Source organism: Sceloporus occidentalis, unplaced genomic scaffold (assembly GCF_023333645.1).
Source record: "Sceloporus occidentalis isolate IW3139 unplaced genomic scaffold, rSceOcc1.0.p SCAF_7, whole genome shotgun sequence".
In the NCBI taxonomy this organism is placed as follows: domain Eukaryota; kingdom Metazoa; phylum Chordata; class Lepidosauria; order Squamata; family Phrynosomatidae; genus Sceloporus; species Sceloporus occidentalis.
In genome coordinates this window covers 71,911,204-71,925,151 of record NW_028316987.1, presented here as the reverse complement: position 1 = coordinate 71,925,151, position 13,948 = coordinate 71,911,204, and the positions used below count along the sequence as shown (strand labels likewise).

General features: G+C 39.3%; 1 protein-coding gene across 1 annotated transcript in view; it reads left to right on the top strand.

Annotated features, from left to right (window-relative positions):
* The window catches only part of CUBN (cubilin), a 147,553-nt gene that overhangs the window by 93,954 nt on the left and 39,651 nt on the right, over positions 1-13,948 (top strand). Inside the window, exons 35-41 of the mRNA XM_089534019.1 lie at positions 641-831; positions 1,459-1,642; positions 2,701-2,875; positions 5,778-5,956; positions 7,159-7,368; positions 10,100-10,240; positions 11,209-11,390. Of these exons, the coding sequence (XP_089390145.1) occupies positions 641-831; positions 1,459-1,642; positions 2,701-2,875; positions 5,778-5,956; positions 7,159-7,368; positions 10,100-10,240; positions 11,209-11,390 (1,262 nt within the window). The remainder of the gene's footprint in view (positions 1-640; positions 832-1,458; positions 1,643-2,700; positions 2,876-5,777; positions 5,957-7,158; positions 7,369-10,099; positions 10,241-11,208; positions 11,391-13,948) is intronic.

Sequence of the window (13,948 nt, the reverse complement as noted above, 5' to 3'; positions counted from 1 at the left end):
TGACGCCGGAGACCAGGGTTCGATTCCTCAGTTGGCCATGAAACTAACTGGGTGACCTCAGGCAAATCACATGCTCTAGTCTAAGCCTTAGAGGAAGGAAATAGCAAACCTCCTCTGAACAATTCTTGCCAAGAAAACCCCATGATAGGATCACCTTAGGGTTGCCATAAGTTGGAAACAACTTGAAAGAGTTTCATTTTTGGAGAACAAAGTAGAATATAAATTTTAAAAATTAAGAGAGCAATAAATGAGGGTCTGGTAATGCAAGGAAGTCTAGTACAAATGTATTTGAATTCTAATGTAGTCAGGCTTGGCTGAAAAACAACCCTTGTTAAGTAGTGATACTGATTTGTTTTGAATTAACATACTTCCATATTGTACAACTGCTAAATGCCTTCAGGTTGGTTTACAAATATAAAGACAACCAAGACAGTCACAGGTGAAACAGCTAAAATGCTAAAATTAACAGTGAGAATGTTAAGGAATAACTTTTGGAGGATTACAAGGGATAATTATATAACTGTTTGAAGCTCTGTATCAATAAATCACACTTTTACAGAATTAGATGCTGTACAAATTAAATACAATTAAATAGTCTAGCAAGTGATTTTCTCAATAGGCTTCCATCCATTTTATTCAGGTTGTGGTGGTTATTTACACGCAGACAGAGGTGTGATCACTTCACCCAACTATCCACAGACATATCCTCCTAATCTGAATTGTTCTTGGCATGTTCTGGTTACTGTTGGTTTCATCATTGGTGTTCATTTTGAACAGCCATTCCAAGTGCCTAATGAAGATACATCCTGCAGCCATGGAGATTATACAGAGGTGAGACAAAAATAATTAAGTTACAGAGGGGCCAATTGTTTACAAAGAATGCAAAACATATTACCCCTTATTAAAAACACTATGCTAATTGCAGGGTTGAAATGAAATGCCACTATATAGTTTCGTGGCTGAAGAATATTTCACAAATTATCGAATATATAATGGAGCACATAATATGTAGTGTATGCAGGATCCCAAAGTTTTCATTAAGAATATAGTATTTTAGTTTTTTCACATTGTGGTTGAATTTATTAACAGTTTGTGGCCTGAGCAAGGTGGTGTTTCTCTCTACCATTTTGAGGTGAGACATCCTACCCCTCTTAAGCTATAAACTGCCACTATGTGAACTATAAAACATATAGTGTGTTTATTTACCTTCTAGCAAATGTAATGTTTTTTGGCATGAAAGAGCTGGATTAAAATCCTCCTTTTTCCATTAGAAAAGTAACTGCTTGTCGTTTAGAATAATATGGGAATAATTGTTTGATCTGGCAGATTTGATGGAATATCACTTGGAATATGTCTCAACTTTTAAAAGCAATTTATTAAAAACTATTTTTTTTCTAGACTCTTGGGTCACTTCTGAGAAATTCTTCTCTTTCATCATTTAAACAATTTATTTTTCAGCTTCGAAATGGACCAGACCTCTCTGCCCCTCCATTAGGACTCATTGGCAGAAATGGCCGTTTTTGTGGTAGTGATTCCTTTTCTTCAATATACACCACAGATAACCAGCTGTTTGTCCACTTCAGTTCTGACAGCAATAATGAAGGACAAGGTTTCAAACTCAAGTATGAAGCACGGAGTCTCGGTAAGTATTAGTACTAAATACAAATGAAGGTTGGTCTTGAGAGGAGCGCTACTGGATGAGATCAAAGCTCCACCCGCCCTACACACACATTTTCCTCAGCCTGCCCCTTCCAAAAAAGAAAACATCCACAAAGGAGAATTGCCATTCATGGTAGCCTCAAGAAACGACAGTTCTCTGAAGCAAGACACAAGACCTTACTTCAGTATGTGTGGCTTTTCATATTCTTTTTCTTTAAATCGGGAAGTGAACTTCTAATTACTTTCTGTTGCGGGGGGGGGGGGAGTGTATTTGGTGGTGGATCCTAGAAAGAGAACTAAAGTTCCCTGCACTTGCTTAGGTTCCACATCCCTAATCTGTTTCATGGCCAAGTAAATGCCCTGGAAAGCTTACAAGAAGGTCAAGAAAGTAATAATCATATCCTGCCATTGTCAATCTGTGCCATGCCTGAATCATCCATTTAACCATGATTACCACTAGCAAACATGTTTTTAGAAGAAGATCAGAACATTTACAAAGAATGTTCCATTGGTCATAATGAAAGATGTCAGACCATGAATTGTCTAACCTGGTTTTAAAACCATTTAAGTTAATGGCAATCATCATATTTTACAACAGTGCATTCCCTACATTAATTGTATGTTACAAGAGGATGTGCTCCCTTAATATGTCCTGGTGGATCCCTATGTTGGCAACTGAAGGTTGTGCATGGCTTAAAAGATGAGATGCAACTTCTGTTTCAAGAGAAAGGAGCATCACTTATCTTGGTATAGTTCATGTCTGACATTAAACTCTCAATTGATGCTTTAGTCTTCATGCAAAAGGACAGGAGATACTAGTCCCTCATAGACACGTCTTGTTACAAAGCACACACGGAACTAGAGCTACCGTGTAGGCATTCAGTAGTGTCATCCTTGGCACACTTGCAAACTGTTTTCTCCAAATGTCATCTACTTGTGTACAATTCCAGTTATGTGGAGACTGAGCAGGCAAATAGGACTATTAAATTATGCACATCGTTATCCTTTTTTAATGGCTTTATATTGTCCTTCTGTTTCTAGCTTGTGGAGGAAATGTCTATATCAGTCAAACCAGCCCTTCTGGATTTATTTCTTCACCCAACTATCCTGGCAATTATCCGCCACATGGTGATTGCGTCTGGAAGATAATTGCTCCCTATGGAGAAGCAGTGGAGCTGCAGTTTCAAGATCAGTTTGATATTCAGCCTTCACCCAAGTATTTACACATTACGTTAGCTTTCTTTACATTTTCTAAAGCTATCAGTTAATATAAAGAAGTTCTCTGACATCAGCTGGTATTGTTTTTATTACTCTTATAAATCTAACAATATGTCGGTATGACATATTCAACTGTAAGTTAATCAAATGGTAAACAGTGTGATAGTATAGGTGTCACTATTCCTCACTGCTTCAAGTCAACATAACTTCTCATTTAGCATGTGTAGGTTTTCATGCCTATTATGTAGCAGTCAGTGTGGCAAAAAAACGTAATTGTGTGCCTCTGGGATTTCATCCCCAACATGCCACTTAGCAGAATTGTTCTGGATGGTGAGGCACCTGTTGAGATTAAGATTTTAATTAATTTTAATTAGACTCAGGGAAGGTTTTTTTAATGTGGATGTATATTTTATCTGTTTTTAATTTATTTTAAATCAGGTTTATAGTGTTTTATTGTGCTTTAATGTGGTGTGTTTTCTTTGCATTTTTCTTGAACTTTTTGTAAACATTTTTAATATGCTGTGGAAGCTGCCTTGGGTCTGAGCCTGGAAAAAAAGACGGCACATATGTAGAGTCAATAAATAAAATAAATACGTAAATAGAGAGGCCAGCAGTGAAATCCTTAGTTTGTCAGGCATGTTGAGGAGAAAGGTACTCATATTCACTCAGAACCTCGTACCACAGTTATTTCAGAATCTGAAAAAGGTATCCATTGCTCCATCTGGTCAGTTTTCTTGGTATCAGTTTCGGCTGTTGCAGCCTGATGACATAGAAAAGATGATTAAATTAATCCAAGCCACTGCCTGTAAGCTTGACCCTCCCTCACATTGGCTGTTAAAATCTAGTGGGAGCAGATTGACTGGATGGGCACACACAATAGTAAATGCATTTTCTACATCACAGGGAGGTGGCTATATGTATGTAAGTGTGTGTGTGTGTGTGTGTGATTACTGGAAATGATGGTAAACAGTAACACAATGTGTTAAAAGTTATGCTATTCATTCCCCCCCCCCCAAAAAAAAAGTTAGGTTTGATTAAAAATGACATGCAAAAATCCTAAAATATTGTTTAAAAATAAATTTAAAGTAGTTTGAAAATGTTTCTCATTTTACTAATAAAGTAACTTTTGAAAGAAAAGTTTCCATTCATTACATTACTTTTGAAATATCACATTGTTGTGCTCTCAGTGCCAAAATTGGTAATTCGTTCCAGTAGCTATATTGTTTGTAAGTTGTTATTTCCAAACTTGGAGATACTGTATGAGAGAAATAGGAAGATTAGTGAGACTGAATGACATCCAGGCTGGAATTATATAGCAAAGCTAGAAATATATCTGTGGAGACATCTAACCACCAAAGAGGGCTTCTTTGCCCTCTTCACATAAGCATCTATCTCATTATAATGGACTGTTACATGAATTGCACTAATGGGAATGACAGTATACATTTGCTGAATCTACACTGCAGAAATAATCCAGGTTGACACCACATTCGCTGTCATGGCTCAATGCTATGTAATTCTGGGAATTGTAGTTTTAGCCTACAATTTAGCCTTTTCTCTCAGAGAACTCTGGTGTCACAACAAACTACACTTCCAAGAATTCCATAGCATGGCAGTTAAAGTGGCATCAGCTTGGATTAGTTCTGCACTGTGGATGCAGCCAGTTTTACAGGCATGTAGTCTCTAGCATAATTTTTTCATGGTTCATTTAAGTCTATTTGCTTTTCTAAGCTTGATATGCTATTTCCTTAAGAACTCTTTTGAATAATATAAGTAGTAACAAGTGATCAACCTGCCCTTTCCTTCCAATTCAGTGATCAAACAGCATGTATATCCCATTTAAAATGTACTGTTAAATTTAAAATAAAATACAAAGAACCTTTTGAAAGTCTAGACAATTTGCCCTTGCATTTTCATTAGGAAAAAAAATTAATATGGAAAAGTCAGATTTCGCGAAGATAAAAAGTATCTGTTGGTGAAATTTTCTTTATATCTTTACCTTTGCATACTCTTCTTGAATAATCTTCATCATTTTATATCTATCTCTTAGTCATTTCCCTACTGACAAACTGATAGATGAAAAACTATGAGGCCTAAACCCATTCATTTTGAATTTATAATATTAAAAAAAACATCCTTATATAGTTGTGCTCCTAGTTATGTGTGTGTGAAAGCAGATCTCTGACCATCCTTCTTAGCAGTTTTAATTAAAAGGCTTCAGAGATGCTTGACTGAACCAACTGGATTAATAATTGACAAATGAGTCAGAACGAAGCATACTAAATTCATAGTTTTCTAACCCAGTGCTCAAAGCTGCTTATCTTGTGCTTTAAATGAGAAGATAAAGATTATGAGGCATGCTCTAAGTGGTGTTTGGGACTAGCTTAGAGATTTCTTTCTCTGCAATCGATTTTCAACTCAAATAGCCCTAGGTATTATTGATTACTAACCTCCCTGTCTCCATCTTTATCTTTCCTGCCTCCACAGAATTGAGTTAAAACAAGGTTCTGTGTTTCAACTTCCTGAAGTGCTGCAAAACATTTTTCTTTTTATTTATTTAAGTATTTTAAATCTCCCTATATTGGCAGGTCTTATGGCAAGTGCAGTCACAGTCAGTAAAATAACCTTGAAATTATTTATATTTTTATATATATATATATATATATATATATATATATATATATATATATATCCAAATCCTTTAAGCACTTTAAAACAGTTTATAACAATTTTACAAAGCATGAAATAAAACATCTGCAGACTTATAGATCAAAAACCAAACCATAATCTCACTGGGCCCCAAATCTGCAGGTTTTGTCTTGGAGACAGAATAAAGATGCCAGTCAGGTATCTGAGGTTCTTTATTTCTTTAAACATACATATTTGTTGTCTATTTTCAGTTGTACATTAAGTTATCTTGAATTACGAGATGGTGCTGACTCCAGCGCGCCAATGATAGCCAAATTATGTGGGAACTCTCTACCGAGCATTCAAAGATCAACTGGTTCAACCCTATATATGAGATTTTGGTCAGACAGCACAAACACACACGCTGGATTCAAGGCTAGATATTCAACAGGTAAAATGCATATTTTGGGATACTTTCAGATGAGGTTGCTTTCATTCAGTTACACTGCTTCCTTTGTGGAACTCCCTTGAGGGTTCAAACAGTCTCATCTTCAATTTGCAACCTCACTATGTTTTCCCACCCTCAAAAATCTGTAAAGGAAGAATATACAAAATAGCTGCACAATACTTTTGGATTTTGCTGGAATCCCTCCATGTAAAATCACCCAAAATAACTAACATTTTTATTCATCTGAAATATGAGGAAGTAATTATAAATTTAGGAATAATATTGTACATTTTGATCTGAATCAACTGAGTCAGGTCCTAAATATTTTTCAAAACACACAAACGTATCCCTCCTCAATCACAACATTTCTGTTCTATCTTTCTAGGATCTTGGTTGGCCTTCAAAATCGGTCTCAAAAAGTATTTATACCATCTAATAAAGAATTAGGATGTGGCTACTGTTCAAAAGCATATTTTTGAAATACTTTTAGAATAGATTTCTCCAGATGTTGTTGGATTCGCCTTTTCATCAGGCTCAGACAACTTGGAAAGGGGTGGAAGATGATGAGTATAGAAGTTCATCAACATCTGGAGGGCCACAGATTTCCCATTTTGAATCCCATTGTGGGAGAAAGGCAGAAAATAAACAAAACCAAACAAATAAATAAACAAACAAATTTCCAATCCCTGACTCCCCCTGCCCCATAATAATACAGTGGGCCCTTGGTATCTGCTGGAATTTGGTTCTAGGACCCCCTGTGGACACCAAAATCCATGGATGTTCAAGTCCCATTATAAGCAATGATGTACTAAAATGGTGTCCCTTATTTAAAAATGGCTACATCAAGAAAACCTGGGAGTGAACCAATTTGGGGGAGATGGTTCAGTGCATTGTATTATTCTTTTAAATTTCAGACTGAAACTCAGTGTGGGTTCATTTCACCATTAATATGGAAGCCACCAGCTGCTACTAGTTATGCGCTCCAAGTGTCCTTGGTTGGAAGGCACAGTTCTAGGGCAACAAATGGTAACATCTGATAGGGAATGATCCTCACACTGAAAAGCAAACGTCCTGCCCAACTCAATGACAAAGTAGTATAGTATTATTACTTTGAAAACGTATTTTCTGGAATGGTTTTTGATGGAGAGGAAAGATAGCAAAGTTCCTATGATAGGAATGGTGAGAACTGTTCTCTTTCTTTGCAGCCGTATGTGGTGGAACACTCACAGGACAAAATGGGCTCATTGAAAGTATTGGATTTCCAGATGTTCACTATCCACATAATTTACTGTGTGAGTGGTTTCTCCATGGGCCTAGGGGTCATTATCTCAGCATTACCTTTGAAGCACTAGATATCCAGAACTCCTCAGCGTGTGCAAATGACTACTTGGAAATTCGAGAACAGAGTGCTTCAGGTTGGTGAAACAGTCTTATTTCTCCTATCATATCCTGGCTGAATAATTATATTATAAATTAACTACTGGTATAACTTGCAATAATTGCAGTTCAGAGAAGAACATACCCATTCTGCTCTATAATATTTAATTGCTAAACTCTTCCAAACCTTCTTCAGCTGCATCTTCACTGCAAAAATAATCCAATTCGACACCACTTACCTGCCATGGCTCAGTGTTAGGGAATTCTGGGATTTGTAGTTTATTGTGACATCAGAGCTCTCTGACAGGGAAGGCTAAATATCTCCCAGAACTACCATCCCAGAATTCCCTAGCACTGAGCCTAGGCAGTTAAGGTGATGTCAAACTGGACTGACAAACTGGATTATTTCTGCACTGTGGATGTAGCCACCTTTTTGCTCACCTGAGAAAACCATCCACATATGCTACATGGAGAGAACCATCAGTACTATTCATAAAATGTCACATGAAATCACTGAGTCCCTGTTTTGTTTCTACACATTCCTCATGTAAAATTCCCTTACATAGAAATTCTAACATGCATGGTAACTTTCCCTCATCCCATCAGCATCAGTGACTCTTGTTATTGTTAAGGAAAAAGCAACATGGGATATACAGTGAATGAAATAAAACATGTATGTGAGAGTCAGGGTGACTCAGCAGAAGCAATTAGAAGCCACACAGGTGTAGAAGATAATGGAATTAGCAAGTCCTAAATGCCAAGGACAGAAATGTAAAGTGGATAATTGAACACACCTGAGAATTGTTAAGTGGTCAAGGCTGAGATGATGAAATCATTAATTCTGGGTAGAAACAAGAGAACCAATGAGAGTGGATGTACACGCCCACTGGGTGGATACTGACAAGAGTGGGTGGTATGATTCAAGGACTATAATAATGACTATGATTCCTAATGTATTTTGTGGGTAGTAGCAGTGGATAGTAATAGTGAGGAGTACTGGAGTTGTGTTGGACAGTTTTGGAGCTGTATATAGTAGAATAAAGTAGATCTTTTATATAAGACTACTGAGTTGTCTGGTGTCTTGAGTGAAGATACAAGAGCCAGCTGGATCCTGAAGAAGTGGGAAGACTTCTGTGGAAGCAAGAGTGAGAAGGCTTGGAGAGTTTGTCAGGGTCTTCAGCCTATTCTCTGTAACTCTGCTGCTTTAGAGCAAAGCTTTAACCACTGACCAAAACTGGTCAGCGCCAGTGCGTAACAAGGTGGTGAGTTCGAGCCAGAGGTGAAGAGCAACAACTCCCATCATCCCTGACAGTTATCTGCTGAAGGGTCAAGGGCTACTGCCTAGAACAATGTAAGAGAATGAGTCCTGCATATCTTTTTCTGTGCTTTGCTGATATTACATAGCCCATGATAGGCTTTAAATATACAAAGCATATTTTATGCACAGAATTGTATGTACAGCATCATGCTTAGTCTAAAGAAAGTTGTATATAAGTGATGCAAAAATGAGTCACAGTGTTGTCTCCCTAGTGTTACTATCTGTGCTATTATTTTTTTAAAAAAACAAACCTTAATTATTAATTTAAAAACAAAAGTGCGATTTTCATCCTAAGACATGGTTATTGTTGCTTTTGGCTTTTGGCTTTTCATCTTATGGTGACTATGAGCCTGAACAGACAGGCCAAAATAAATCTGCTTCGGGTCACTTTGGAGGTATTATGCTGTTTAAATGACACTTGGATCTTAAGAGGCAGAAGCTGCGCCAAAGCTGCACTCCAGTCCTTAGGACTAGAGCGTGGCTTTGGCACGGCTTTAGGACTCTTAGGACACATGCATCATTTAAAACAGCATACCTCCAAAGTGACCCAAAGCAGCTTTATTTTGGCCTGTCTGTTTGGCCCAATATGTATAACCAGTCTCCAAGAGCCTCGGTCATCACCTTCCCCATTCAGGTTTTGCTAACTCAGGTCCATGGTTTCCTTGATTTAATCAATCCATTTGTAGAGTGGTCTTTCTCTTTTCCTAGTGACTTCTATTTTGCTGAGCATTGTTGTGTTTTCTAGTCAGCCATCTCATCTCATGATACATCCAAATTACAGCAGCCTCAGTTCAGTCATCTTGGCTTCTCTGGTCATCTTGACTTGCTTTAGGATATGTCTGTGATTTGTTTCTGTTTTTTAGAAGTCCATTATACCCCTAGAACTCCTGTCCAGTGCCACATTTCAAACTCCTGTTTATAGTTTGTTGACTGCACGTATGACCAGTTTCCCAGAGCCCCAGTCATCAGCTTCCCCATTCAGGTTTTGCTAACTCAGAAAGTGGGGCCAGAACGCATTCACGTGAATTCACTAGTTCAGTGAATTTACGTGAATTTGAATTGCTTTCGAACTGACTTCCCATTGCCCAAAAATAGCATGCCATTGCCCGAAATTGCATGTGATCACCTCTCACGCAATAACATGAAACCCCATGATTGCGCTCGGACTGACTTCCCATTGCCCGAAATTGTGTGTGGTAATCTATCACACAATAACGCGAAACCCCATGATTGTGTTTGGATTGCCATTGGATTATACTTCCAATTTCCCTTGTCTGATAAACCCCTATGCCACGCTGGCTCATCTGTAGTCAGGATTAAATTGGGATGGAGTTATTTTAGGATAATGGTCTTTCACTCTTCTTGAATGTAGTTGGGAAATATTTTTTAAAAATAGTTACAGTATGTTGCTGATCATCCTCTTTATTACTTTATCCTTTTTACATACCTAGGGGATTTATTAGGTCGATATTGTGGTGCTACTATACCACATGCTGTGGACACCTCTGGCAACCTGGCTTACATAAAGTTTGTTACTGATGAAAGCATCAGTGCTCCAGGCTTCAAATTACATTTTGCTGCAAGTGCTGAAGGTTAGTTACAGAGTTTTCATTTCTTTTCTAAATATGTAAAGTTTCTCCTAACTGCATGCTTGCACAGTTTCCTTTTACTACAACTAAACCAATGCAAATAGCTAAATGAATACTGGATCTTAACAATGGAACTTGCCCTGCATATTTTTTAATCTGAATATTGCTTATTTCATGATGTTGGCTTGGGACTCTAGTATAGTTGTTTCTGGTGATGAATTTCTGTTCTAAAATAACCTACCATATTTTCCGGTGTATAAGACAACTTGGCGTATAAGACGACACCCAACTTATCCAGTTAAAATATAGAGTTTGGGATATACTCGCTGTATAAGACTACCCCTCTTCCAACACACACCAAATAAAAATTGAAAAAACATCAGATTTGATTTCAATATGGTAATTTTAATTCAAATGCTTATGACATGCAGGTACTTAGCAGGACAACTTGTTGTATACAAAGCCTGCTTCAATTGGTCCGCGTATAACGACACCGGTCGTATAAGACGACCCCTGACTTTTGAGAAGATTTTCCTGGGTTAAAAAATAGTTTTGTATGCCAGAAAATACAGTAATCTTAATTTCCAGTTTAATTATCATATATGAAGAATTATGAAAACATGACAAGTGTTAAACGCTATTAAGTACAGTGGATCCTTGTTATACGCTGGGGTTTGGTTCCAAGATCCCCCGTGTATAACAAAATCCGTGTATGCTCAAGTCCCATTAAATATAATGACACAGCAAAATGGTGTCCCTAATAAAAAATGGAACATCAAGGTAAATTTATACTTTTTTGGAACATTTTCAAACCGTGTATGCTTAAATCCGTGTATAAAAAATCCGTGTATAAGAAGGGCTGACTGTATTTCCTTTTTATTTTATCCATCATTTCTTACAAATCATATACATTACGTTTTGTTCTACAAGAAAATAGCAACTGAGACTGATCATTCTTTGTATTCTTCCAGAATGTGGAGGTGAATTTATTGGTGCTGTTGGGACTTTTACCTCCCCCAATTATCCAAATCCTTACCAGCACAAAATAAAATGTGAATGGAGGGTCATGGTGCCAATTGGACGACGGGTCACTCTTACCATTAGTGACATGAATTTTGGATTCAGCCAGAACTGTAGTGTGGATTATTTGGCAGTAAGTGTGAGGAGAAAGATATGAATGACTATACAATACAGAAATGATATTTAAGGTTCAATTAGCTACAAAAATAAGACAGTGGGAATTAAAACACATACAAATCTAAGAGAAACATATACTATAGATATATGAGCCTCTACAGACTGGCCCAAAAGGCCGGCCTGTGGGTGGAGTCACAGTGTAGCATCCACATGCTCAACGCCATGACTCCGCCCCATCATGCCATTACACCACACACTCATTTACATGGTACACAGCATCATGGTGCAATTCATATGCAGCGCCCAAACAGCGCAGCATGGAAGGGGCATCATCATGCCGCCCCATTGCAGCTATGACACCCCTTCCAGGGAGCGAAAAAGAAGTCAATTTTTGGGGCTTCTTTTTGCTCCCTGCAGAGGCTGTGGCATATGGTTGCCATAGCCTCAATTCAGGCAAAAAAGAGGTGGCGTTGAGCCACTGGTCTGTATAGCCCCAGGTTTAACATGCACTGAAGTTGGGGTCATCAGACCTAATCTATACTCTTCTACACCTGACATCTTAATGCTGAGGATTATTTCCACTGCAATAGATGGCTAAAACCAATGCTGTTATGATCAGCAAGCTTGCTGTCTCTATTTGCTTGGTGCAGTTTTGAGTCAAAGTCTCACAGCATGTAAGGAAGGCGATTGAGAAGGCTACTGGAGTGCCATAAAGTTTATTAGCAGAAAGGCCCAATATACCTTGTGTGTACTCTAGATGTCTTCTTCAGGCGTTTGTAAAAACGAGCTCCATTCTTACTGCAATTAAACTAGTAAGGGGAACCAGATACATACAGGTTTTGAGGCATTCCCTCTCACATGGTTTCACAATAATGCAAATGGGGCCTTGCACTTTCTTCCACACTCCTCCCTAACCCTGCTTCCCTGCCCTGTGCTCTACCCATTGTGCCTTTCAGGGGTTTTTAGGCGCTATACAGACCGGCCTATAGTGCGCCTTTCGTCATGTAATAGGAGTTGGCCGAGGGCGCACTGCCCATAAGTGCCTCACCCCTAGCACGTGACGAGGGCGTCAAAATGTACACATGGGCGGCACCATTCTGACGCGATGGACACCTAGCGTCTGCATGGCGCATCTCACTTGTGATGTCACGAGTGCTCCATTGGTGCACTCGGGCATCACAAGTACGCCTGGAAAAGAACCCGCTTTTTGGAGGTTCTTTTTATTACACAAGGGAGCCGCACTGTTTGTCCGCTGCAGCTTCCTCGCAGAGCAAAGCAAGGTGCCGGTAGACCACCCTTTTTGGGTCGTCTGTATCCCGCCACTATCATTAATTTTAATGCTGTTCTGGAGGTATGCTAATATAATCAGACCAACATATTCATGGGGGATCCATTTTCGAGCCCTCCCCATGGATATCAAAATCCACATATGTTCAAGCCCCATTAAAATTAATGGTGGTATGGTGCACGCATGCCTGCTAGTGCAGGAGGGCAGACTGTACATTTTAAAAGTAAAATAAATAACTAAAAGAAAGATTTTAAAAAATGCTCAGGAAGAGCAAGGGCGAGGGGGCAGGGGGAGAGGAAGAGACACTGAGAGCACATGACAGTCCAATCCTGAAACTGCCATTGATGACGTTACCACACGTGAAGACAGCCATACATTTGGGTGTGTCAGTGACAGGTTTTTCCTTCAGTTACAAGACATGCTCTAACCACACTTGGATGGCAAGGCAGTAACAAGATGGAGACAGCGTCATGGGATACGTATTGCCATAGGCACAATTTTCAAGCTTTGAAAGTGATTTAAGGGCCACAAGTGATAATGTCCTCATAATCAAACTTAAGAATTTTCTTGAACCAGGAGGTCCTACACTTCAAATTTTTCATTTATCCAGTAAATGGTTTTAGAATTTCTGGTTCAGAAATTTCTGATATCCTAAGACCATGATGATGAACTTATGGCATGCGTGCCCTCTCTGGTACGTGAAGCCATTTGCAGGGCACGTGGAGAGATGGGAGGGCAGGGGAAGAGCTTTCCTGTATCTCCATGTGCCCTGAAAATGTGCCAGACAGGCGCCTGTTTGCATGCTGTTCCTCTTCCCCCCTGCCTTCCTGGGCCTTTAGCTTTCTCTGGGAAAGTCCTGTCTTTGGAAGTCCCTCTCTCCTGGAAGTCCCACCTCGGGCACCAGGTAACACCCAGTGCCAGAACACCTTTGAATTTGGGCACTCAGTCCCTAAAATGCTTGCCATCACTGTGCTAAGAAATTTCTGTTCTAAGAAGCTCAGTGGTGTCCCCACCCAGGGTGTCACCTAGTCCAGGGGGCAAGGCTTCTTGGGTGGGGCTCCCAGGGACAGGGCCTAAAGGGCACTCCCGCCACCATGCGGCTGCGACAAATAGAATGGCATTGCAGCAGCAATATGGGGGATGTGCTTGGCCCTTCCAGCCCCCTCACCAGCCTTTTGAGTCTTGCTCGGGAACCATCTGCCCACCCAATGTACTACCCCACCAGGTGACACCCCCTTGCAGTGTCACCCAGTGCAGTTCACACCACTTCACCCCCTGGTGACGTC